We start from the raw sequence: 27,841 nt of genomic DNA, 5'->3' as shown, positions 1-27,841 counted from the left end.
CAACCACCTCAGCTTTCACCTCCCTGCTGTAAGACCTACTGTATTTATTTAGTCCTGGACTCTGGGGACTGCTTGTAGTCCCAGTCCTGGTCATTATGCTACTGGTAATGCTGGAGCTACTGAACTGCCAACAAATCAAAGTAGCCAGAATTTCTGAGTGAGGGGTGGAATTCCCATCTCCAGCCAATTTATGCTCCTTGGAGGGTTAAATGGCTTGGGGGAGGGGGGGGGGGGGGGAGGGGGAGGGGGGGGGGGACAACCAGTATCTGTCAGGATGTGTCCCCTGCTGTCTCTTCAGGTGGCGGTGTAGGAAATCTGCCATCCAAAAATTCATGACCATAGAGTTGTGTGTCTGTTGTTTCTATGTCGCTAAAGGATCAACATTCCTTTAAGGCTCTATTTTCTTTCCCCCCAGAATATTGCATTTTCCAATTAATATTCAACCATGTGTCTTCTCTCCAGTGACAGGCAGTGACTAATGGTGTACAGCAGGAATCAGTGCTTGGGCCCCAGTTGTTCAAGTTATATATAAATGACCTGGATGAGGGAACAAAATGTAACATTTCCAAGTTTGCTGACAACATAAAACTGGGCAGAACTGTGAGTTGTGAGGAGGCTTTGAGTGAGTGGGCAAACAATTGGCAGATGCAGTATACGTGGCTAAATGTGAAGTTAGACACTTTGGTATGAAAAACAGAAAGGACAAGAATTATTTAAAGGGCAATATATTGGGGAGTGCGAATGTACAAAGGGATTGGAGTGTCCTCGTACAACAGTTAATGAAAGTGGAGAGAGAGGCAGATGCAAGAAGCAATTAGGAAGGCAAATGGTAAGTTGGCTTTCATTGCAAAAGGATTTGAGTTCAGAAGCAGAACGGTCTTACTGCAGTTGTACAGAGCCTTGGTAAGACTACACCTGGAATATTGCATGCAGTATTGGTCTCCCTACCTAAGAAAGGATATATGTGCCATAGAGGGAGTGCAGCAGAGATTCACTAGGCTGATACCTGGGTTGACAGGACTGTCCTATGAGGAGATTGTTTCATCTGGGCCTGTATTCACTAGATTTTAAAGGATGAGAGGAGATTTGATTGAAACTTTAGTGACCGCAGATGAGTCTGAGGTGAGTGGATAAATAGAAACTATTTTTATTGCAAAGTAATAATATGTACAATACTCTTCAGATCCCAGCAGTGCCTGAGGCGTTGGTTCCAAAATGGCCGACTTTGTCTATTACCCTGTCCGTGGGCTTCCTGCCCTTCAGCAGGGGAACTTTTACTCAATAAGGCTCACAGGGAGAATAATTGCTCTGACCCCATGCTTTCATGCGGGTTATAACAGAAACGTATAAAATTCTAACCAAGTTGGACAAACTAGATGCAGGGAGGATATTTTCCCTGGTTGGGGAATCTAGAACCAAGGGACACATTCTCAGGATATGGGTAGATCGTTTCGGACTGGGATGAAACATTTCTTCACTCAAAGGATAGGAAACCTGTGGAATTCTTATCACAGAAGACTGTGGAGGTGGTAAAGTGGGACCTATGGAGGTGGGATGCTCTTGGCCTCTGGTGGGAGAAAGGTCAGCTATGTATGGGAAGGCCACCATTTTTATTTTGCAAGCATGCCAATGCAGGGTGGGGGGAGGGGATGGAAATCATAAAATTCAGACCAATGATATAACACAACATTTTGAACGATTTCCATATCCTAATGCCCAAAGTGAAGGCAATTATTTAAATTGAAACAATATTCATAGTTTAAAAAAAATGTCACCACTATTTCATTATTTATGCTCAGTTCCGATCTGCTAGGATTTGGAATGAAATGGTAGTTTTACAAATAGTAATTTATTTTTGATGTCAGCTGATTGCAATGAAATATGAACAAACAGTGTCTGTTGGGCAAGTTTCTCTGCTTCCAAGTGGATATTATTCACGACTGAGTGAGGCTTGGCAAGAAGTGATAGCAAACTATTCAGCTTCCGGTGCATCACAGCCAAATACAATCCTGTCATGGCCAGATAAACATCTGTTCATATTTTTCAGCAGGTATCACTGGATAATGATCAGCAATGGGGAACCTAGCTGATAATTTTATTTTCCTTCAACTGGAGCATTGAGGACAATTGTGGAAACTCGATGGTTGCTCCAACTGAGATCAGATAACAGGCACAAAGTGAATCATAGAAATTTACAGCACAGAAAGAGGCTCTTCAGTCCATTGTGTCTGTTCTGGCACTTTGAAAGAGCAGTAGAAGTACGAACCTTTCAGGTCTCTATGGCATGATTTACACTTTGCAGCATATTTGCCATGTAGGCACTCAAGAGAGCTCCCATATCTCTGCGAACCCCATTTTTCAAAAAATAATAATGCTAAATATCCCACGCGTGTTTTAGGCTGTGAATGATTTTCAAATTCATGGTAAATAGTGGAATACTGACAAGAAACAATGGGCCGGATTCTTCTATCCCGCCCACTGCACGATCGCCATGAGCGAGATGTGAACCATGTAAAGGTCCATCAATCTCGAGCGTGAATTTCCGGTCACTGGGCAGGCATGGCTTGAGAATCCTGCCCAAACTCTTTCTGCAGATGATGGTGTGCAGTTTGTACCATAAACATCACAACACAATTATTCATATTCTAGGGTAAAAGGTATTCGCCCAACTGCAATTAAATTATGTATTTAAAAGATGGACAGCAACTGAAACGCCTAATTATTTTCTATTTGTGCGTTAGTCTTTAAAACATCTGAGGGTTCATCTGGCTGCGGTGTTGACTCAAATTCTTATTCATGCTTAAGGTAAACAAAAGAAAAAAAATCTTGCAGCTTGGATCCCCCACCTCCTCCACACACACACACACACACAAAAAGTCTTAAACAGATGTAGTGGATTTCACTTTAGATGAAAGAGCCTGTTTTAATCGTCTTCCAAGATCTTGCATGTTTGGCGATTTGGGCCTGGCTAAAAGCAGCCCTCTTCTCTTCTCCCCATTATTGCTTCCCATCGCTTTACTGGCTTCTTGGCAAACTTGGTGGAAAGCATCATAGACCTCATTGTAATTTTCTCTGGCGGAAACTTCAAAGTAAGTCCCCCCTATCTCATTTACCAACTGAATCCCTTCATTGGTTTCCACTTGCCGTGCATGCGGTAAGTCAGCCTTGTTTCCGATTAGCACAAATGGGAGTCTGGTGTTTGGATAGATTTTCCTGATTTGCTGATGAAGTGGGCGGAGAGCTTTCCAGCTTTCTGGATCCGTAAGTGAAAAAACGAAAACAAATCCATCTGCCCAGTGAAGCGAGCGGGTTATAACATCTGGATTGCGAGAATCGTCTCCATCTCCCTGTCACAGGAACACAAAGATAACATTTAAATACGGCCTCTATTTTTCTTTGTTAACTAAATTCACATTGCAATTCTTGCATCAAATCAAATCTGCACAACATATCTTTGGACTTACTTCTGGTTTCAGTAAAAGTTTCCAAAGTGTTTTTTTTTTCTCCAAACGTAACCCTTTGGGTACTGAATTCTATTGTGCCTCTTGTTATAATATCGGCAGGTTTTGCATCCTACACTATTTACAATTGTCAAAATGAGTTATGGCTGAAAAGACAGACACATTGCCAAGGTCGAATGTCAAATTTCAAATGATCCCAACAATTACAGGTAATTTGCATTTGATGAATGGATCTCTGCTGTTTTGAACCCTGTTAATGTTCAATGTGAGGGCATTCCAAACCCAGCAGGGAATTTGGAACACCGGTACTTTTTGAGATTTGGTAAAATGTGAGAAAAGAGGTGAAACTCGGTATTGTAAATTATTCAGACAACAAAACGTTTAAAACACACAAAAAGAAAGGCAACAGTAAAGAACATTTGCAATTAACTACAATAATGATTACCAGATATGGGAACACAACGCAGCCGGTAGATGCTGAGTGAAGTCTCCCGCGCGCTTCCCGGCAGCCACTGCGTCTCACAGGATCTATCCATGTCCCGTAAGGCGATGGCGTGATCAAGCCATGCTTGTTTGTTGCCTTTAGCTAGTTGGAATTCAGTTCTTCCAGTGTTCTGATCCTACCGTCAGTGTATAGGTCCTTGACTGTCAATGTCCCCCCGTCCTGTCTCCACCTTTTGAAGGTGGTGTCGGTGAGTGCTGGTGTGAAACTGTGGTTATTGCAGATGGGGGCTTTGTCGGACATTTTGGTCAGTCTGAATTGCTGCCATAGTTGGTTCCACGTCTGGAGGTTGGCTAGTACGACTGGTCTGCTGGAGTATTTCTTGGGCGGGGATGCGAGTGCCGCTCTGGCAAGGGCCCGGAGGGAGGTTCCTTTGCAGGAGGCCTCCCCCACACTTGGCCTCTGGCTCCCTTATCCATCCCTTCACTCTTTCCACCATCGCTGCCCAGTGGTAGAATTGTAGGTTTGGGAGGGCTAGCCCGCCCCTCGATTTTGTTTTCTGTCGGACCTTCTTTGTGATCCTAGCATTCTTTGCCCCCCATAGAAACGCCATGATTAAATTGTGCAGTGCGTTGAAAAAGGCCTTGGGGATATAGATCGGGATGGATCTTTGTAGGAAGAGGTATCTGGACAGTACATTCATTTTGATCGTCTACTCTCCCTGCCAGGGAGAGTGGGAGTGTGTTCCACCTCTGCAGGTCCTTTTTGACTTCCTCTGTCAGACTGGCCACATTTCATTTGTGGATTCTGGTCCAGTCATGGGTGATTTGGATCCCCAGGTAGCGGAATTTGTGTTGGGCTTGTTTAAACGGCAGTTCTACCAGTACTGCCCCTCCCCCTTGCTCGTTCACCAGGAAGATCTCATTTTTGCTTATGTTGAGTTTGTAGCCTGAGAAGGCACCAAATTCTTCAGGAGCGTGATGATTCCTGTGATGCTGCTTTTTGGGTCCGAGATGTAGAGGAGCAAGTCATCTGCGTAGAGCGAGACTCTATGCTCTCTGCCTCCTCTTTGGATCCCCCTCCAGTCTTTTGTGTTCTGAGAGCAATTGCTAATGGTTCAATCGCTAGGGTGAACAGCAGCGGCGACAGCGGGCATCCCTGCCTGGTGCCCCTGTGCAGCTGGAAGTACTGGGTGCTGGTGTTGTTTGTCTCGCCATGGGAGCAATGTACTGGAGCTTCACCCATGAGATGAATCCTTTTCCAAGTCCGAACCACTCCAGCACCTTGATAAGGTATTTTCATTCGACTCTGTCGAAGGCTCTTTCTGCATCCAGGGAGACAATCACCTCAGGTGCTCTGTCCCCAGATGGGGTCATGATCACGTTCAGCAGGTGCCTGATGTTTGATGTTCGCTGTCTACCTTTGACAAAGCCCGTTTGCTCCTCTGCGACCACCTCTGGTATGCATTCGTCTAGCCTTTTGGCTAGGATCTTGGCCAATATTTTGCCGTCTAGGTTCAGTAGCGAGATGCTTCTGTACGAACAACATTCAGTCGGGTATTTGTCTTTCTTAGCTATTAGCAAGATTGAGGCTTGTGCTATCGTAGATGGCAGTGTGCCCCTCGCCAGCGAGTCTGTGAACATTTCCCGCAGGTGCGGGGCCAGTGCGGTCGCCAATGATTTGTAGAAATCCGCTGGGAGCCCGTCTGGTCCCGGTGCCTTCCCCACCTGCATGGAGTTTATACTCTCCATGATCTCTCCCAGTTCTAGTGGTGCTCCCAGGACCCATTTTCTGGCCTCCCCCATGAAGGGCATGTCCAGCCCATCGAGGAACTGTTTTATCCCCAAGTTCTCTGGTGGGGGCTCTGGGGTGTACAGTACCCGGTAAAAGTTTTCAAAGGTCTTGTTAACCTTGTCTGGGTCCGTTTCTAGCGTGCTTCTGTTGTCCCTAATTTGCGCAATCTCTCTGGTGGCAGCCTGCTTTCTCAGCTGGTGAGCCAACAGCCTGTTCCTCATGCCAAGCAGAGTTGGTGCACTGCTTTCCTAGTGGAGAGCAGGTCAAAGTTCATTTGTAGCTTTTTCCTCTCTGCCAAGAGCTCTATGATCAGGGCCTCGGAGTATTTACGGTCTACCTCCAGTATGGAGTTGACCAGCTGCAGCCTAGCCGCTCTCTCCTCTCTATCCCTTTGCGCTTTAAAGTCGATAATTTCCCCTCTAATCATGGCCTTTAGCACCTCCCAGAACGTAGAGGGTGAGACCTCCTCGTTTTGGTTGTTTGGCGTGTACTCCGCTATGGCCTGTGATCCTTTCTCGCTGAATGCCTTGTCGGCCAGTAGGGCAGCGTCCAACCTCCATGTGGGACATTGGGTACTGCCTGTCACCAACTTAACATCCATGTAATGTCGAGCGTGGTCGGTTATTACGATGCGGAGTACTGCGCCTTGACCAGCCCTGGGAGCACTGATTTCTCCCTCCTTTATTGAATAAAAGTGATACATTGCTAGTTTTCCAATCCTCTGGAACTTTTCCAGAATTTAAAGGATTCTTAGAAGATTACTACCGGTGCACCCATCTCTGTAACTACTTCTTTAATATCCTGCGATGCATCCCATCAGGATCAGGGGACCTATCAGCTTTTAAACCCATTAGTTTACCTAGTAAACTAGGTGATTAATATTGTGTTGATTTCCTCTCCCCATTGATTATTTATTTTTGGAATGTTATTAGTGTGAAGACTGACGCAAAGTATTTGTTTCACTCCTCTGCCATTTCCTGGTCCCCATTATTATTTCCCATGTTTTATGCTTATGTTCACTTTGGCCTCTCTCTTCCTTTTTATATATTAAAAAAAAATAAGTTTAGAGTACCCAATTCATTTTTTCCAATTAAGGGGCAATTTAGCGTGGCCAATCCACCTACCCTGCAGATCTTTGGGTTGTGGAGGCGAAACCCACACAAACACGGGGAGAATGTGCAAACTCCACACGGACAGTGACCCAGAGCTGGGATTGAACCTGGAACCTTGGCGCCATGAGGTAGCAGTGCTAACCACTGGACCACCGTGCTGCCCCCTTTTTATATATTTAAAGAAGACCTTACTGACTGTTTTTTATATTACTTGCCAGTTTACCCTCAGTTTATCTTCTCCCTCTTTTAGTTTCTCATTTTTTTGTTGTTTTTTAAAACTTTCCCAATATTCTGGTTTACCACCAATCTTTGCCACCTTATATATTTTCTCTTTTAGCTTAATACTATCCTTCACTTCCTTGATTAACCATGTTGATTTATCCCCTTCCTAGAATCCCTCTTCCTCACTGGGTTATATTTTTGTTGTGAGTCATGAACTATTTTCATGGGCAGCACAGTGATGCAGTGGTTAGTTATATTGCTTCACAACCCCCTCTCCCATCACAGAACTACGCATGTAGCTAACAATGTATCTCCTCAGGAAAAGCTCTCCCACAATCGGCGGGAGAGAGCCCAGTCTGGCAGTGGGGTGCCGGGCTTGAGAATTCTCACCTCCTTCGAGGAGTGGGCCGCAGAGGTGAGGAACCACCGGGCTCCATCCGGAGGACCTGTCAAAGGTGGGTAGTGATTGCCTTACTGACTGACCCATCCCTCCCACTGACCACATGTCCATTCGCCCGCAGATACTCCAGCCGACGGCACCGACCCATCCCGGGTAGCACCCTCTCCTGATTCCGAGGAGAAAACATCGGCGGAGAGCTCCGAGAATGCAACCGTGTTTGCGACACAGCTGTCATCCTCACCCTCCATCAGCGCAGATACACACATCTCGGTGGGACATGCTAGTTGTCAGGCACCTGGGGCACAATCTGGTGAGCGCCATGCTGCTGCTGATGTACATCAGGTGGTGGCGGGAACCTCCAGGTGAGACAGCAGTCAGAGGGCTGCTGGATCCCAGCCTGATGCTAAGCCTCCGGTACACGATTACCCGTAGCTGGTGGAGACGATAGGGAGAGGCCAGGACATTCAGAGGGAGATGCCAGAGTCACTCCAGCAGATCCACAGCTGCTTGGAGGTGCCGCAGAGGCTACGGGCGCAGGAGATGGCACCGTCAATGAGTGGCACTGAGGCCAACACTGCTAGGTGGCGACCGCAGTGGAGAGCCTGGTGCACAATGTCAGCACCATTATGAAGATGTCCAAGGCGACGCGCGGTTGGTGACGGCCATTGCTGAGGGTCTCGCCAGTATGTCTGCCTCGCTAGGAGATGTCACCCAGTATCAGGCCGACCTTGATGAGGTTCTGCGGGGCATGTCTCGCTCTCAAGTGAGAATGGCCGAGGCTCTGCGAAGCTTGTCCGAGAAGGGCATGGCTGAGGTACTGTAGAGCATGTCCCAGTCACTGAGGAGCATCGCCGAGGGCATCGATACCATGGTGCGGATCATGGGGAACTGACAGGGCTGGCATAGCCAGACGATGCAGTGTCAGCTGGGGCTCGAACCAGCTACCCCTCCATCCCAAGGTGAACCCCAGGGTCCTATGGGCACCGATCGGGAGAAGGGACACTGGGTGCCAGGCCATATCCGTCCCAAGGTGTGGGGATGGTGGGCTCACCTCTCTGATGAGGCCACGTCTTGCAGGCAGCACACAGGACAGGGTGGCACGGCAGTGCATGTGCCGCCGATAAGTATGCCGGGGCCCACCAGCTCCAGAGAACGCCCGCCAGGGGCATCGGGGTCACGGGACGAGGTAAGCAGCTGGCTGCCTCCATGTCAGCTGTGCATCCTGGGGAAACACCAAAATGTAGTGGTAGAGGTAGGAGGGCCAGGCACATTGAGGATCACTGAGTGCATCGGGGAGCGGGGGGGGGGGGGGGGGGGGGGGGGGGGGGCGGCACTATTGGGAATGGGGTATTGTGCAGCACATTAAACAACATTTTCCACAACCGTTATGATAATTGCTTCTTAACTGCGGGCTGACCGAAAAATGTTGCAGCAACTCTTTTTTTAAACTTAAAGCCACAGCTCTTGATTTACAGAGTTACTTTCTCTTGTTTTTTTTATACTTTTCTTTCTAAACGTTTGACTGTACCAACCAATTCAGATTTGTTCTGGGTCTGTCCCTCAGCCTTTCCTATGCACTGACCCTCCAAGACCAACTCCTAATTTACAATGTAAATGGAGGAATGTTTCAGCATTTAACTCACCCTTCGTGTGGATTCTGACCTTGGGGTCTGTCCAGCTTCTCTGATTCGATAATACTGAGGCTCTGGCAATATCTCAACATCTTAAATGGATATATTTGCCAAAGAGAGGCATTCAGATGCGTAGTTTTCCCCCCCCCAGACTTCAGTTAAACAGGGTACCCCTGGGTGTCAGGCCAGAGGCAGTGTCATGATCATTATTCTTTTATACATTGCCAGATGTAATTATGCACTTTCAGAGATTCCATGAGTGAAAACAAAATGAAAAAGATGAATTGTTCAGCAACCTACAGCAGTCACATGGCTGCACCTATGTCCCCATATGTTTCTCCGCCCAAGACGGGACTCCACCCCCTGGGTGGTGATTACCCACTCAGTCCCGACTGGTACCCCAAGCCAGGGGACCCTTACTCTGCTCTGTTCCCCTTAAAAGGGACAATTACCACAGGTATCTTCCCAGTTACCGGGGACAGTGGACAGGAACATTGACATAATGTAACCACCCACCCCCCAATAGGGTTGATTGCAAAAGATTACTTTAAATGAAGAGGCTCTTAAACATTAACTATAATTTTTTGAACTGGTTTGATCTTCTTTAGTGTACTAAAACCATTAAACAAGCCTTTATATACAAATTGATTTCAAATCAAATAGCTCGGTTTGCTGAAGGAAAGACAACAGACAGGAAGAATATTATTGTCTTTTTGCCATTGTTTCAATGCACCTCAATTCTTTCTGCCCCTGCTTACATAAAGCTAGATCTGATAATTGTTTTAATCCAGCTGATGAACAAATATACCTCTTCTGTTTGCTGTGCGGAATCTATACAAACCGACCGAGTGATTTCAATCTACCTGGATTGGGCCAAAAATAAAACTGCCTGAATTCAACAGGAAATGGGACTCTCATTAAGGGAGCCCACAAATAGGTTGATTTAGTGACTTAGAAATAAAACCGTACCAGAATTGGAGGGGTCGTCTTTTGAAATTGATGCATTATCAGGGCACAGTGGTGGGAGTTTTACTCTACATCCAATCTTGGTACACTTGACAGTAATGCTGCAATTGTATGACTAAATGGAAAGTGTTCATTTCCAGGAATAACAGCCCACACCTTCTGAGTGCAGAAGTTCCAAAAGGGGAATACAGAGAAATTGACTCTACCTGATTAGCACAGGGAGTGTCTTGCACTTGCAATGAAATTTGATCGCCATCGATGCTAATCTGTCTCGAGTACAGAGCTCCTGAAATGTAAAGAATACGTTTAAGTACCTATTCAAAATAAATTGACAAATAAAAAGTACCTGAATATATGAATTAGGATCAGGCCATTCAGCCCAGCAAGCCTACCCTGCTATTCAATAACATTATGGCTGTTCTGATTGTGGCCCTTACTCCACTTTCCTGCCTTCTCTGGATAGCCTTTGACTCCCTTGTTAGTTAAGAATCCATCTATTTCGATGGCCCTGCCTCCACCACTATTTGGGGAAGAGAGAGTGTCAGCCTCATGACACTCAAGAGAAACATTTCGGGCGCGATGCTCCCAAAAGGGAACAATGTCCCATAGCGAGCGTGTTTAGCTGGGTGTTTCCTGGCGCTCGCATTGCTGAGAAACACATGGCTATTCAACGCAACTTGTGTTGTATAAGGGGCCTAAATAGGACACGCGCAGCCGGGACCGCACATAGCCCCGTTTTGTACAGTGGGGAATTTCGCTCACCGACTCCCCAGTGTAACGAGCGATCAGCATTTTTAAATGGCGTCCTGATCTCTGAAGCCCCAGAGGCAATCCCCGATCTCCCCACCCAGCCCGAACGTACTATAGGCGAGCCCCCCCCCCCCCCACCCGCCACAACACCCACACAGGGCACCCCCGGCCCAATCAAAAATGGCAGCTTTGCATCTTGGCAGTGTCAACCTGGCACCCTGGCAGTGCCTATGCCATCTGGCATTAGAAACAATGAGATCAACCATGATCTTGTTAAATAAGCGAAGCAGGCTTGAGGGACCGAATGGCCTACTTCTGCGCCTATTTTCTTTGCTCGATAAGATCATCTATCATTTGTCTAAACCCCAATGGACACAGCCCCAAGCTTTCCTCATAAGACAAGTCTTTCATCCCAGGAATGAGGGGAGTGAATCTTCTTACTATAACTGTAGCAAATCATCCCTACTTTAATATTCTATTCCCCTTGCAATAAACAGCAATATTACATTTGCCTCTCTAATCACTTACTGTGGCTGCATACATGGGATTTACATAGCAGAACAACCTAATACCCCTGTACCACTGAGTTCCGCAACCTCTCTCTATTTAAATAAAATACTGCGTAACACATACCTGTGTTTGGTTCATAATCTCCAATGAATCGTTTTGTGAGAAACCGTACAATCAAAGCTGCAAGAAAAATGTGAAACGTAACTTTTCAATCAACATGAAAAAGCTTTTCTGCTCAATATTCACAAGTTTATATCTCAGATCTATCCACGCACCCACGTGTTCGCACCAATGACTGTATATTTCTATCTCTGCGACATTACCAACTAATCATTTCCTGTTGAAACCCTCATTCATGTCTAAACTATTCCAATGCACTCCTGACTAGCTTTATTCTATCCTCCATAAATCTAAAACTCTATCACCTGTACCCTAACTTGCAGATGGCCCTGTTTGGTGATCAGCAATGGCTCCCACTTGAACCTAATTTTAAAATTTTCGTCCTGATTTTCAAATCCCGCCAAGACTTTACTCCTCCCTAGCTCTGTAATCTTCTCTAGACCCACACATCCTTCAGATTTCTGCAGTCCTCTAATTCTGGCCTGGAGCACTTCCAATTTCAATTGCTCTACCACAGGTGTTGTTACAATCCAGATAGGGGCCAGTAACCTTTTGTTCAAAGTAGATCGCATTTGAAATCCCAGTTACCCAGCAGGAGACTAAAGCCCCAAGATAATTTTAAATCGTCAAAATAAACTTTACCATGCAAAGTTAGAAAAGTAAACCATGCAAAGTTAGAAAAGTAAAACAATTTACAATAGCCATCTTAATGTTCAGAATTAACGTGAGGTAAATATGAATTAATGGGCAAATTGATAAATACGAATTAACAGGCAAACTGATCGAACACACTACACTGCACATTAAATGGAATCTGCCTTGGTTGCATTGAGACAGATTTCACCACAAACCATCCAGACATCAGCAACCACTATGAGTCACAATATCTCATTAAAATTGTATCTCCCTTGAGGAATTTCCAGTCTTCACTTTTGAAGATCTAGCTTCTGAATTCCCCCAAGACCTAAGATTGCCTCAATGACTGCTCACCTGGTTGTTCAATCTCTTCTCTTGAGACTGCGAAAGCTGAACTCCCGGGTCTAACGACCTGCACACTTCCAGACTGCAGCGCTCACTAACCTGGCACTGCCCCTGGATCCCAGTCTCCGAGCAGCACCAGGGCTCCCTCTGTGCACTAACCTCCTCCAGTATGGAATCAGCAACCTGCCACCACTGTCTCAGCTCCTTAAGACTTCTCTTGAGCCCGAACTGCACCAACAGCTCACAGATTCTTTGAACCCTGACTGCCTGGAGCCTACCAGCAGCAGTACCCTTTCCGTATACAACCTCTTCCTCCAATGCACAATACAGATAAATTGAAACCAGAGATCCTTCTTAAACACCACCAATCTCCACATTGGATCCATTGGGTTCAATGGACACTTTAAAACAAATTTAGCTCTAACTTCCAAAACAAAATATCTTTCTTGCTGCACTTCTTTGCAAGCATGTAGACATCACATCTTCAGCTTTCCAGATATGTTTACGCTCAACTAATGTTTTAGGATCTTAATTTTCCAGCTGTTAACCCATAAGTCAATATGGCCCCAACCTTTTAGGTGTAATAGACGCCAAAGCTGCTTTAATTACATCTATCTAATTTTCTACAGTTAAACTTTTATTTTGTTCCCAGAATTAAAATAGTAACATGAACCATAAACTAGATTACACTAGCCTATGTTGCCTGGACTCCATGCTCTAGAACAGTGCATCTCAAACTATCTGATGTGGTGTACCGGCAGTTTTTTTTTTCAATGTGCCAGGGACCGGTAAGCGAAACAAACCAATCCAGGATTACTGTCTCTTTCTTTTCTGGAAACACTCCAAGTACCGGCAGACGATGGCTCGAGTACCGGCACCGGTACTCGTACCACACTTTGAGAAGCACTGCTCTAGAATTCCCCCCTAAGCTGTGACTCTCTACATTGCTTTCCTCCATAACACCCGTCTCATTGAAAAGGTTTTTCTCATCTGACCCAATATCTCCTTTTTTGGCACAGTGCCACAGTTTGTTTTATAATGCCTCTATGAAGTGCCTTGGAATATAAGGTACTATATAAGCTCTAGTTGTTGTTACTAGGACTTTAGCTACATAATACTATCTATTTAAATGATACTTTTGCATCCTCCTACTTTTGACACACATCCCATGTCATGTTTTTAGGTAATGGGTTTACCGTTTATTTAACTTTTGGCTATCGTGTTGTACTTCTGTTTAAGACTTATGCACCATAGTGCCGTTCTCTTCAAGTTGTTTCCAATATAGCTTTGGCTGGACCCACTCCCAGAACTGTGACCCGAAACTTGAGCCTCGGATCATTGAGCTGAGAAACCGCAACTAACAATGATCAGAAATGTAAAATAGTTATACTATATTAACTGTAAATATTTTGAAAACTAAAAGAATCTCTCCCAGCTCAGTAGTGGAGAGTACATAGAACATGTGACAATATTTAACACAGGGAGATTGTTGATTTAATCATGAGGGGCGGGGGGGGAGGGGGGGGCAAGAATCATGAGAGGGGGTAACGGTGTATAAAATGTATAAAACTGGTTGGCTCATGGACAATAAACAAGCACCGTTGCATGGGTAAATGCAGCATAATCCAAATCAGTGCTCAAAAGTTGCAATATTCAGATGGGTAAACTTGAATAGGACCCAGCCCAATTGGAGATGAGGAGCATGAGGGTGTGTGGATCTAAGAGTGGGCAGCTGAACAGAAATAGAAAGCAGAAGAAAAGAAATTGATAACGGTGACAAGAGACAGAGTAGGGAGTATAACTTTTCACAGTAACTTCATTGCAATGTTAATGTAAGCCAACTTGTGACAATAATGATTATTATTATTAAAGATTATTATTATACTATATATTTTTAAATTTAGAGTACCCAATTAATTTTTTTCCAATTAAGGGGCAATTTAGTGTGGCTAATTCACCTACTCTGCACATCTTTGGGTTGTGGGGGTGAAACCCATGCAAACACGGGGAGAATGTGCAAACTCCATGCAGACAGTGACCCAGGGCTGGGATCGAACCTGGGACCTTGGCACCGTGAAGCAGCAGTGCTAACCACTGTGCCATCATGCTGCCTCTGATTATTATTATAACATAAGGCTAATTTGCCAGAGCAATTTCTTGCTTCAAGCATGCATAGAGTGAGGAATTTTCAATGCATGGACAGTGAAAATAGAAAATAGAGAATGTTTAATGCTGATCATTGTGCAAACTTTTTAATGACTAAAATACCATCCCCCTGACTCACTTTTCCAGGAGATCGATAGCAAGGATAAAGCCACACTTCAGCCATTACACTTCTGGTGTGAATTGCTACAGATGTGAAAACAAAGAGATAAAGCCAGGCATTTCACTCTGTGATTCCTACCTGAAATATACAACTAATTTGCTGATCTCAAATTTACAAACTGCTGCTGGGAATAATTGAAAAGGGGTCTTAATAGAACAAGTCAGGTTAGCATTAAAAATCACAACCCTACTATATAATGAGCCAGGGCACACATTTATTTTAAAAAAAGATTTGTCCTTGGCAAACTAATTGGTGGCAATACCCAGTTTGTTAATTTTGGTGAAAAATATCTCTTTAAACAGGAAATCCTCTGTGTGTTTCCAATCCAATCATTTAACTTCAAGTATATGTCCCCATCAATTTCGCTGTCACAGGTCAGTGGCGAACTCAGAGAACTCCTTCCCGGACAATACGCAACATCCTTTTTTGGAAATCAGGTTTAATGTATCAATTCTCCAAGAGGGCAACAATCCAAGCGCCCCTTCAATGGCAACAGCAAACAAGGATTATGTCGAAGGGAAACTATCCGTTTACTTTATGGTTTGGAAATTCAGTAGACCAGGATAATGTTTAGAGAGAAACAGCCCTTGCTGCATGTGAGGAAATTGACAGTTTAGTTAGAGTTTGGGGTAATGGCAGCTTAACTGTTAGGTGGTGCTCTCTACAATCGCAGTTTTAAAACGAGAGGTGATGATATTTATAATTTTACCATTGCGGTCAGTGCCGGGACTAAAGGACAGTTGCAAATCATGCTTCCTTGTCCTCGGTTCAGAGTTAAGTACATCACGATCAAAGTAGTACAAATGGAGTACCACGCCTTTAATTGTGAATGCAAATATGAATTTCGAGTACGGACATACAATCCCCTCCCTTCTTACCAGTTTTTCCAACCCTCCTTGCTCCCAACACCACGATCTTCACGTTTCTGTTATTCAGGTAGTCAAGCACCGGGACCTCCGGTATGGGAAGCAGTAGGAAGTTACTCGAATTGTTTGACATGGTGTTCTGGAGGAGACGCATTTACAAAACTACACATTAACACAAGCTAGAGAGAGAGAGAGGGAGAGAAAAGTAGCAAAACGGAAACTTTTACGACCTTGCCTTGCCGTCCCCTCCCCGTCCGATTCTATCCGGATTGTTCCCGCTGACACTGACGGGCCCTGAGTCACAACCCCCAAGTGGTACAGTACTTTCCCAAATTCAATCAAGAATGAAACTTCTCTCCCCCATATTCTCAAATTTACAACAAATATTCTGGCTGCAGCGACCAATGAGAAATTGAAACAAGCTCAACGACTGCCCATCACGTATCCAATTGGAGTCCTCGGACACGAGCTGTTATATGATGTGGAATGCACTGCCTGAAGGGCGGTGGGAGCAAATTGCCAAACAACTTTGAAAAGGGAATTGGATACATATTTGCGGGGGGTTGGGCTACGGCTACGGGGAAAGGGGATGGGAATGATTGGATTGACTTTTCATGGGGTCGGTCCAGACATCTACAAACACGGTAGCCCAGTGGTTGGCACTGTTGCTTCACAGCGCCAGGGTCCTGGGTTCGATTCCCAGCTTGGGTCTCTTGCCTATGCAGAGTCTGCTTGTCCTCCCTGTGTCTGTGTGGGTTTCCTCCGGCTGCTCCGGTTTCCTCCCACAGTCCCGAAAGATGTGCTGTTAGGTAATTTGGACATTCTGAATTCTCTCTGTGTACCCGAACAGGCGTCGGAGTGTGACAACTAAGGGCTTTTCAAACTAACTCATTAGTGTTAATGTAAGCCTACTTGTGAAAATAAATATTATTATTGTGGTGAACGTATTGCATTAACCATTCACTGTACCACGCTGTTGCCCATGTGGGCTCCACCTATGGACCATTGTACAATATTACCTGGAATGTATCATGTTGGTGCCCTTGTGGGCTCCGCCCCTGGCCCCACCCCTTGAGGGAAGGTATAAAGAGCAGGAGCCCTGGAGGCAGCTCTCGCTAGCAGAGCAGTCACAGGCAGGCACTGTTCTAGTCGATTAAAGCCACAGTTTACATTTACTCTCTGTTTTGCGTGAATTGATGGTTGCATCAATTTAATTGACTTCAACACCACAAGGAATCGGCCCTAAAACCTGACCAACTGGAACTCAGTCCACAAGCTGCGGAGGCCAAAGGGATTTTTTCATACTGGTTCCGCTGTTTTGAGGCCTACCTCGCTGCCTCCTCCTCGCCTTCCGTCTCCGACGATCAGAAGCTGAGCCTCCTCCACGCCCGTGTGAGCCATCAAATCTCTGTACAATTCGAGGGAGCCTCCACCTACGCAGACGCCCTCGCGATGCTGAAGCATCTATACATTAGGCCAGTGAAGGAGGTGTACGTGCGGCATCTCCTCGCTACTCACTGCTAACACCCCGGGGAATCGCTGAAGGAGTACCTACGTGACCTCAAAGTCCTTGCGCGAAGTTGCAACTACCAGGCCGTTACGGCCACTCAACAAATGGACCTCGCCATCAGGGACGCCGACGTGGCTGGAGTCAGGTCCAACTACGTGAGACCGCGCCTACTCGAGAAAGGTGCCCTAGACCTGGAAGAGGCGGTAAAGCTAGCCTCCTCCCGAGAAGTAGCATTCCAAAGCCTCAATGCATTCCTGTCTGATCACGCGACCCCCTCGTGGACCCCCGACCAAAGAGAACCCCAGGCCTGTGCCGCGCGGCTGCCTGCCTAACACGGAGGGGTTACCCTGCTATTTCTGCGGCCAGCATCAGCACCCCAGGCAGCGCTGCCTGTGGTAGTATGACTAGGGGTATTACGGTACCTTAGAAGTGAGCTGCTATTGGTGCAGAGGACTCACTGCCCATTGGCCCAGGTAAGTCATGTGCCTCTCAGCCCGTAGGTAGCTCCGCCTACAAGGCGGGATATAAGAACCCGTGTTCCCCGGCGGTCGGCCATTCTTCTGTACGTCTGCTGCCGGGCACACAACTTGTGCATTAAAGCCTTTGTTTGGATCACATCTTCGTCTAGTGTCCAATTGATGGTGCATCAATTTAATGCACAAGTTTTAAAAGATGGAGCTTCATATCAAGCCGGAGTGCCTTCGACTCAGCCCGCACGCAACAAATGCAACAGCTGCATTTAAACACTGGCTGGCGTGTTTCAATAGTTACTTGAGCACAGCTGAAAACCGCCCGACGAGGGAACAAAAACTGCATATCCTCCACTCGTGCGTGGGCACTGCCGTGTACACGCTCATGGAGGACACAACAGACTATGATGCAGCTATGGACTTGCTAAAGGGACATTTCATCCGGCTGGTGAACCAGGTCTACGAACGGCACTTGCTGGCCACGAGATAACAATTCCCTGGTGAGTCTTTAAACGAATTCTACCAGACCCTCCTTGTACTGGGGCGAAACTGCGCCTGCCCACAAGTTTCTGCGGCCGAGCACACTGAACTTTAAATTAGAGACGCTTTCATTGTGGATATTCAATCTTCCCAGATCCGCCAGAGACTCTTGGAGAAAGAAACTTTAAGCCTCACTGAGGCATGGGCCGTCGCCTCCTCTCTCGATATCGCTAACCGCAACGCCCGCGTGTACTCTCCCGACCGCGCGGCGGCCCCCTGGGCAGCATGGAACGCGACCACCCTCACCTCTGCAGACTCTGACTACCCTCAGGCCTGCGCCGCAGGGCAACCCGATAAACCCACGGGGCCCCGTTGCTACTTTTGCAGCCAGGCCAAGCACCCCCGCCAGCGCTGCCCGGCCCTCACCACAAGCTGCGGCAATAAGTGCCATTTTGCGTCCGTTTGCCAGTCAAAGGCGGTCGCTGCAGTCCCGAGCAGTGACCGCGGGTCCCCCCCCGCGCTCCTCATGCGCCCCCACTGCCACGAGTGATCACCGGGTGCCGACATTTTGGGCCTCCAACGCCACGTGCGATCCCCGGACGCCCCTATTTTGGGCCCCCAACCCCACGTGCGATCCCCGGGCGCTGCCATTTTGTTCACACCCCACCACGTGCGGCCGATGGGCGCCACTATCTTGGATTGGCGCCGAGGACCCCGCAAGTGACCACTCGCTGCCGGATGACGACTCGGAGTTCCTGGCACGACTCGCCTCAGTAACATTGGATCAGTCACGGCCCCGCACGCTTTCCACGGTGACCACAAAGATCTTCCTCAACGGTCACGAGACGAGCTGCCTGTTGGACTCCGGGAGCACAATATGTTTCGTCCACCCAGCCATGGTAAGACGCTGCGCACTTCCCGTTTATCCGGTAAAACAAAGAATTGCTCTGGCCTCCAGTTCGCACTCGGTCCAGATCACAGGGTGCTGCATAGTGGACCTCACGGTCCAGGGGAGGAAGTTTAAAAACTATAAGCTCTTCGTCCTTCCCCACCTCTGCACGGCAGCACTCCTGGGGTTAGATTTCCAGTGCAACCTCCAGAGCTTAACATTCAAATTCGGCGGCCCTATGCCCCCCCTTACTGTCTGCAGCCTCGCGTCCCTCAAGGTCGATCCCCCATCCTTGTTTGCAAACCTCACCCCGGATTGCAAGCCCGTTGCCACCAGGAGCAGACGGTACAGTACCCAGGACCGGACCTTCATCAGGTCCGAAGTCTAAAGGCTTCTGAAGGAAGGGGTCATCGAGGCTAGCAACAGCCCCTGGTGAGCACAAATGCTGGTGGTTAAGACCGGGGAGAAAAATCGGATGGTCATAGACTACAGTCAGACCATCAACAGGTTTACGCAGCTGGACGCGGATCCTCTCCCACGTATCTCCGACCTGGTCAACAGGATCGCGCAGTACAAGGTTTTTTCCACGGTGGACCTTAAGTCCGTCTACCACCAGCTCCCCATCCGCACGAGTGACCGAAAGTACACTGCGTTCGAAGCGGATGGGCGACTCTACCACTTTTTAAGGGTTCCTTTCGGTGTCACGAATGGGGTCTCGGTCTTCCAGAGGGAGATGGACCGAATGGTTGACCAACATGGTTTACGGGCAACCTTCCCGTATATCGACAATGTCACCATTTGCGGCCACGACCAGCAGGACCACGACGCCAACCTCCGCAAATTCCTCCGTACCGCAAAACTCCTTAACCTAACCTACAATAAGGATAAGTGCGTGTTTAGCACCGACCGTCTAGCCATCCTCGGCTACGTAGTGCGTAACGGAGTGATAGGCCCCGACCCCGAACGCATGCGCCCCCTGATGGAGCTCTCCCTCCCCCACTACCTCAAAGCCCTCAAGCGCTGTTTGGGCTTCTTTTCATATTATGCCCAGTGGGTCCCCAATTACGCCAACAAAGTCCGCCCACTCATCCAGTCCACCACGTTTCCCCTGTCGATGGAGGCCCGCCAGGCCTTTAGCCGCATCAAAGCAGACATTGCAAAGGCCACGATGCGCGCTATCGACGAGTCCCTCCCCTTTCAGGTCGCGAGCGAGGAGTCTGAAGTTGCTCTGGCGGCCACCCTCAACCAAGCGAGCAAACCTGTGGCCTTCTTCTCCCGTATCCTCCACGCTTCCAAAATCCGCCATTCCTCGGTCAAGAAGGAGGCACAGGCCATAGTTGAAGCTGTGCGACATTGGAGGCACTATCTGGCCGGCAGGAGGTTTACCCTCCTCACAGACCAACTGTCAGTAGCTTTCATGTTTGATAATGCACAGAGGGGCAAGATAAAGAACGATAAAATCTTGCAGTGGAGGATTGAGTTGTCCACGTACAACTACGACATCTTGTATCGTCCTGGGAAGCTAAACGAGCCTCCTGATGCCCTGTCCCGCGGCACCTGTGCCAACGCACAAGTGGACCAGCTCCGAACCCTCCACGCGGACCTCTGCCACCCGGGGGTCACCCGCTTTTTCAGTTCATAAAGACCCGCAACCTGCCCTACTCCATCAAGGAGGTCAGGACAGTGACCAGGGAATGCCACATCTGCGCGGAGTGCAAACCGCACTTCTACCGCCCTGAACGAGCACACCTGATAAAGGCTTCCCGCCCCTTTCAACGTCTCAGCATGGACTTCAAAGGTCCCCTCCTCTCCAACAACTGCAACACGTACTTCCTCAACGTGATTGACGAGTACTCCCGTTTCCCTTTCGCCATCCCCTGCCCTGACATGACCACAACCACCATTATCAAAGCCCTCCATACCATCTTCTCCCTGTTCGGTTACTCCGCATACATTCATAGCGATCAGGGGTCCTCATTTATGAGCGACGAGCTGCATCAATTCCTGCTCAGCAGGGGCATCGCCTCCAGCAGGACGACCAGTTACAACCCCGGGGTAACGGACAGGTTGAGAGGGAGAACAGTACGGTCTGGAAGACCGCCCTGCTGGCCCTACGGTCCAGAAATCTCCCAGTTTCCCACTGGCAAGAGGTCCTCCCAGGCACCCTCCACTCAATCCGGTCACTTCTCTGTACCGCCACTAACCAAATGCCTCACGAACGTCTTCTTTTTTTCCCAGTAAGTCTTCCGCAGGGACCCCGCTCCCGACCTGGCTGGCTACCCCCGGGCCCATTCTGCTCCGGAAACACGTGCGGGTGCGCAAGTCAGACCCGTTAGTCGAAAGAGTCCAGCTACCCCACACGAATCCGCAATACACGTATGTGGAGTATCCCGACTGCCGACAGGACACGGTCTCCCTCCGGGACCTGGCACCCGCCGGATCTCGGCCACCTATTCTTTACCTATTCACCCATTCCCCCCCCCCCCCCCCTGATTATGCACACTGTACATAGTTGTTTTTCTTTTCCTCTTGCATATGAGGTAAGGGTTAGTGGGCAGCCATCGATGCAACGGTACGGCCTACACATCTCTAGTCATACTACCAGTCTCACGTACTCCCGGGACACCAACCCCCCCCCCCTCATGCCCGCGTTTTTTTCCCCCCCCCGCTTCCTTTTCAACAAGGGGTGAATGTGGTAGTATGACTAGGGGTATTACGGTACATTAGAAGTGAGCTGCTATTGGTGCAGAGGGCTCGCTGCCCATTGGCCCGGGTAAGTCATGTGCCTCTCAGTCGATTGGCTGGGAGGTAGGTAGCTCCACCTACAAGGCGGGATATAAGAACCCGTGTTTCCCGGCAGTCGGCCATTCTTCTGTACGTCTGCTGCCGGGCACACATTTTGTGCATTAAAGCCTTTGTTTGGATCACATCTTCGTCTCACTGCCTGGCCCGGAATGCAAAGTGCAGCGACTGCGGCAAAAAGGGACATTTCGTTAAGGTTTACCTGGCCAGGTCTAAAACCTCAAAATTGCAGGCCCGACTCTCGGGCTCACAGGTCCGCAGACCCCGCAGTGTGGCAGAGTGTCTGCCAACTCCGCCCACCCCCGGACCCATCATCAGCCTCGTGTTGTGCTCTTTAAGCCAGCACAACGTGTGCGACTCACGGGGGCCACCATCTTGGCCATCCTCGCCCACGCGGCCCGCCACGTGCGACTCATGGTGGCCGCCATCTTAGACGCCATCTTCCTCGCCGCCCGACCCGTGTCACTGACGGGGGCCGCCATCTTAGCCGCCATCTGCAACGCCACCCGACATATGCGACCGACGGGGGCAGTCATCTTGGACCACCCCAGCACCTCCAACCACGCCAGCTACCCGCAACTCAGCGTGGTCACCCTTGACCAGTCGCAACCCAAACACCTCCAGAGCTCCATGCTGACTGTCCGGGTAAATGGACACAAAACGCCTTGCCTGTTCGACTCCGGGGGCATGGAGAGCTTCATTCATCCAGACATGGTAAGGCGCTGCTCGCTCCCAATCTTCCCTGCTCATCAAACCATCTCCCTCGCTTCTGGGTCGCACTCGGTGCAGATCCGGGGGTGCACTACCACAACCCTCGCAATACAGGGCGCCGTGTACACCGACTTTAAGTTATATGTACTCCCTACCTCTGTGCTCCTCTCCTGTTGGGACTGGACTTCCAGTGTAACCTGAGGAGCCTAACTCTGAAGTTCGGCGGGCGCCTACCCCCCACTCACCGTATGTAGCCTCGCGACCCTAAAGGTCGACCCTCCCCCGCTCTTCGCAAATCTCACCGCCGACTGGAAGCCAGTCGCCACCAGAAGCAGGCAATACAGCATCCAGGACAGGACTTTTATCAGGTCCGAGGTCCAGCGACTCTTGCGGGAGGGGATCATCGAGGCCAGCAATAGCCCCTGGAGAGCTCAGGTGGTGGTCTTCAGGACCAGGGAAAAGAACCAGATGGTTGAAGACTACAGCCAAACCATAGACAGGTACATGCACCTTGATGCGTACCCCCTTCCCCGGATCGCAGACATGGTTAACCAAATCGCACACTACCGGATGTTCTCCACGATAGATCTGAAGTCTGCGTACCACCAGCTCCCAATCTGCCCGGAGGACCGCCACTACATGGCCTTTGAGGCAGACGGCTGCCTCTTCCACTTCCTCCGGGTCTCCTATGGCGTCACAAATGGGGTCTCGGTGTTCCAAAGAACGATGGACCAATTGGTGGACCAGTACGGGCTGCGGTCCACATTTCCGTACTTGGACAACGTCACCATCTGCGGCCATGATCAGCAGGACCATGACGCCAACCCCCAGAGATTTCTCCAAACAGCCCAAACCCTTAACCTCACTTATAAGGAGAAATGCATTTTCCGCACAACCAGACTAGCCATCCTCGGCTACATCATGGAAAACGGAGTTCTAGGACCCGATCTCGACCGTATGCGCCCCCTCCCGGAACTCCCCCTTCCCCACTGCCCCAAGGCCCTGAAAAGGTGCCTCGGGTTCTTTTCCTATTACGCCCAGTGGGTCCCCAACTATGCAGACAAAGCCCGCCCACTAATCAAGCACACTATCTTCCCGCTGGCGGCCGAGGCCCGCCAGACCTTCAGCTGCATCAAGGTGAATATTGCCAAAGCTGCGATGCACGTGGTGGATGAGTCCGTCCCCTTCCAGGTGGAGAGTTATGCGTTAGAGGTTGCCCTCGCTGCCACCCTTAAGCAGGCGGGCAGGCCAGTAGCATTTTTTTCACGTACCCTCAACACCTCCAAAATTCTACAATCCTCGGGCGAAAAAGAAGCCCAAGCCATCATGGAAGCTGTGCGGCACTGGAGGCACTACTTCGCTGGTAGTAGGTTTACCCTCGTCACCGACCAACGATCGGTAGCCTTCATGTTTGATAATACGCAGCGGGGCAAAATCAAGAATGATAAGATCTTGAGGTGAAGGATCGAACTCTCCACCTATAATTACGATATAGTATATCGTCCTGGGAAGCTCAAAGAGCCCCCAGATGCCCTCTCCCGCGACACATGCGCAAGATGACTGACTCCAGGCTATCCATGATGACCTCTGCCACCCGGAGGTCACCCGGCTTCTCTACTACATCAAGGCCCGCAACCTGCCCTACTCCGCTGAGGAGGTCAGAGCCATGACCAGGGACTGCCCAATCTGCGCGGAGTGTAAGCTGCACTTCTATCGACCTGATAAGGCCCACCTGGTAAAGGCATCCCGGCCCTTTGAGCACCTCAGTATTGATTTCAAAGGGCCCCTCCCCTCTACCAATTGCAACAAATATTTCCTCAAATTCATTGACGAGTTCTCCCGCTTCCCCTTTGCAATCCCCTGCCCCGACATGACCATGGCCACCGTCATTAAATCCCTACATAGTGTTTTCACCCTGTTCAGTTTCCCCACATACATTCACAGTGACCGGGGCTCGTCATTCATGAGCGACGAACTGCGTCAGTACCTGCTCGGTAAGGGCATCGCCTCGAGCTGGACTACCAGATATAACCCACGGGGAAACGGGCAGGTGGAGAGGGACAACGCGACGGTCTGGAAGGCCATCCTCCTGGCCCTACGGTCTAGGAATCTCCCAGTTTCCCACTGGCAATAGGTCCTCCCTGACGCACTCCACTCTATTAGGTCCCTCCTTTGCACGGCCACAAACAACACCCCTCATGACCGTCTGTTTGTTTTCCCCAGGAAATCAACCTCCGGAGTCTCGCTTCCGTCTTGGCTGACGACACCGGGGCCTGTCTTACTCCGCAAACATGTCAGGAGCCATAGGTACTTCCCCCTGGTCGAGAGGATCCAGCTCCTTCACACCAGCCCCCAGTATGCATACATAGAACACCCCGACGGCCGGCAGGATACGGTTTCTCTCCGGGACCTGGCACCCGCAGGTTCCACTCCCACTTCCACCCCAACTTACCCCACCCAACCTACACTGACCAGCGCCCCCGCCCCTACATGGCACCCGCACCCCCTCCCGCCCGCCATTCCCCCTTCTCCGTCCCACAGGAACGAAGCTCCAGAAGACACACTTCCGGAGTCTGCGTCTGTACCCGTGCCGGCAACTTCACTACCCATGCCCGCATGGATGAGTTCGACCCGGGCCAGCTGCGGTACCAGAGCTTCAGCGATCACAGCGCACGATCCGGGCACCGGACAGGCTGTACCTGTGAACCCTTCACCCCTGCCGGACTTAAATTTTTTAAAACAGGATGTGAATGTGGTGAACGTATTGCATTAACCATTCACCATATATGTCACTGTATCACGCTGTTGCCCATGTGGGCTCCACCTATAGACCATTGTAAGGTATTAGCTGTGATCTATCATGTTGGTCCCTTTGTGGGCTCCGCCCCGGCTCCTCCCCAGTAGCAGAGCTGTCACAGGCAGGCACTGTTCTAGTCGATTAAAGCCACAGTTTACATCTACTCTCTGTTTCGCGTGAATTGATGGTCGCATCAATTATTATTATTAAATAGCCTCCTGCCTTCAATACATTCTGACCTTTTTGAAGTAGTTGATGAATACAATACCAGTCTGTATTCATCCATTTGATGACTTGCATCAGCTGCTCCATAGACTGCTGGATCGACAAGCCAGAGGTTCGCCCCTCCGCCATGCTGTCCTGTTGCAACTACAGCGCAAGTCTTCTCTGCCTTCTTATTTCTTCCCTCACGACCACTTCTAGTCCTTTTTTAAATGCACTGAAGTGGGAATTCAGTAGGGAATTGCACTGACATCCATTCTACAATTCAAGTCCGTTAAAAGATCGGGGGAAAAGGTCCAAAAGTCCGACCAGAGCAGGAGCCACCAAATGTGCTACTTACTCCTTCATAACTGCCACCAAAAGTTCTTGAATAGCTTTTCAAACAGCCAGCTCTTTCACAATGAACCAAGTGCTATATTTCTGTCCTCTATGATCCTGCGATTTCTGGGAACCAAATGGATGATCATTCAACCCATTCTGTTGTTTCTGTCATTCAGGATTTGAATTGACTATTTTTTAACTTTTTTCTTACCGACATCCTCTAATTTCCTGTTGATTCCTTCTGATTGATTCCCTTTTGAACGTGTGGAAAATTTAGAATAGGTTAATCACAAGTCATGGTATTTGCATTCAAAGGAGTGACAAGGATGTTCATTGTTAATTAATGGCAAATATACTAAATGAAGAAACAGAGTATCCTGCCAAACCACAGTTGGCACACGCTGTAATACATGGGGGGGGGGGGGGGGGGGGGGAGCGAAAATGGTGGCATAGTGGTAATGCCACTGAACTAGTAATCCTGTGGTCCAGGGGAAACAGGTTCAAATCCCACCACAGCAGCTATTGAAATTTAATAAAATCTCCATAATGGTGACCATGAAACTATCACAGCTTGTTGTAAAAGTACATCTGCTTTACTAATGTCCTTCAGGGAAGAAAATCTTCTGTCCTTACCTGGTCTGGCCACCTGCACGTGACTCCACATCTACAAAAATGTGTTTGACTCATAACCCCTGTAAAATGGCTTGGTAAGCATGCTCAGTTCAAGATCACATGATGCAGTGCGTACCATCTACAAAATGCTCTGCATCTGGCGCACAGAGGCAGCACTGTGCACCATCTACCAGATGTATTGTATTATGACCACAGCTGATGTTATTGCTGAGCAAGCCAGAGTGAAGCCTATCTTGCTGATCATGAACTGTTTTTTATTGTGGAAATTAGGAAGAAAAGCTACTGACCTCAGTAGAATAGAACTCCAGTATCACCGTTAGAATTTTAAAAATTATCGATTTATTTAAAAAGAAAACAACTTCAGCACACAAGGTAAAAGTTACACAGTTAAAACAGTCTTACAGAACTCCAAAGAACATGCTTGATCAAAAGTATGCAATTGAAATAGCGTTTTGGCAACAACCCCTTATAGATTTTAACCGTAAAAATCCAGTAATTATTACCCAAGTAAAGGAATTGTTGTGTGGTGCACGGTGGCACAGTGATTATCATGGCTGCCGCACGGCGCCGAGGACCCGGGTCACTGTCTGTGTGGAGTTTGCACATTCTCACCGTGTCTGCTTGTGTCTCAGCCCCACAACCCAAAGATGTGCGTGGTAGGGGGATTGGCCATGTGAAATTGCCCCTTTATTGGAAAAAAATAATTGGGTACTCTAAATTTTTTTAAAAAGTAAAGAAATTGTTGTCACTTTAATTAAGTTTTGAAAATATGCCTCACATAGGACATTCTTCAATTCTATTGCAGATGACTTATTTGGACTTACTGATTTTCTGAGACTATTACACTTCTTCACACACCAAGGGCAGCACAATGGCACAGTGGTTAACAATGCTGTCTCACAGCAACAGGGAGCTGGGTTCGATTCTGACCTTGGGTGGCTATTTGTGTGGAGTTTGCACATTCTCCCCGTGTCTGCATGGGTGTCTTCCGATGCTCAGGTTTCCTCCCACAATCCAAAGATGTGCTGTATAGGTGGATTGACCATTGCCCCATAGCGTACAAAAGGTTATGTGGGGTTCTGGAGATAGGGTGGGGCCATAGGCCGAGGTGAGTGCTCTTTCAGAGGATTAGTGCAGACTGCACTGTAGGATTCTAAATATGTGTGGTAGTTGAGTTGACACTGACTACCCTGGCCGTTTCAAGCCACTGGCCCTGAACTCTTTTTGGGGTTCTTTAATCTGCAAATCCGGGGGTGCGTTTTCTTGCTGCCTGCATCACCAACATGACCAGATTAAATATTTTTGTTCTGTCTCCAGGTAAAAGTTCTGCCCTTTGGCTTCTTTAAACTGTTACAGGACCATACAACTTCAAACCATTCAGTACTAATTCTCATCCCAAATGGATAATACTCCGAGATATTTTAA

General features: G+C 48.5%; 1 protein-coding gene across 3 annotated transcripts; it reads right to left on the bottom strand.

The window, feature by feature from the left end:
• Window positions 1-1,123: 1,123 nt before the first annotated feature.
• On the bottom strand, window positions 1,124-26,466 carry rasl11a (RAS-like, family 11, member A). 3 transcript variants are annotated; one of them, XM_038774591.1, is made up of 5 exons: window positions 15,812-15,920; window positions 15,594-15,720; window positions 11,412-11,468; window positions 10,235-10,314; window positions 1,124-3,347 (listed from the first exon to the last, which is right to left on the bottom strand). In XM_038774591.1, the coding sequence occupies exons 2-5, from the start codon at window positions 15,712-15,714 to the stop codon at window positions 2,880-2,882; spliced, it is 726 nt and encodes a 241-aa protein (XP_038630519.1). In that variant the 5' UTR covers window positions 15,715-15,720; window positions 15,812-15,920; the 3' UTR covers window positions 1,124-2,879. The 3 variants fall into 3 exon arrangements, with proteins under 3 accessions (XP_038630519.1, XP_038630520.1, XP_038630518.1); XM_038774592.1 differs by lacking the exons at window positions 15,594-15,720; window positions 15,812-15,920 and adding an exon at window positions 26,417-26,466; XM_038774590.1 differs by having other exon boundaries at window positions 15,594-15,894.
• Window positions 26,467-27,841: the final 1,375 nt, after the last annotated feature.

This window comes from Scyliorhinus canicula, chromosome 17, assembly GCF_902713615.1.
Source record: "Scyliorhinus canicula chromosome 17, sScyCan1.1, whole genome shotgun sequence".
In the NCBI taxonomy this organism is placed as follows: domain Eukaryota; kingdom Metazoa; phylum Chordata; class Chondrichthyes; order Carcharhiniformes; family Scyliorhinidae; genus Scyliorhinus; species Scyliorhinus canicula.
Note: the sequence above shows the minus strand (reverse complement) of the source record. Positions and strands in the feature narration are given on the sequence as shown.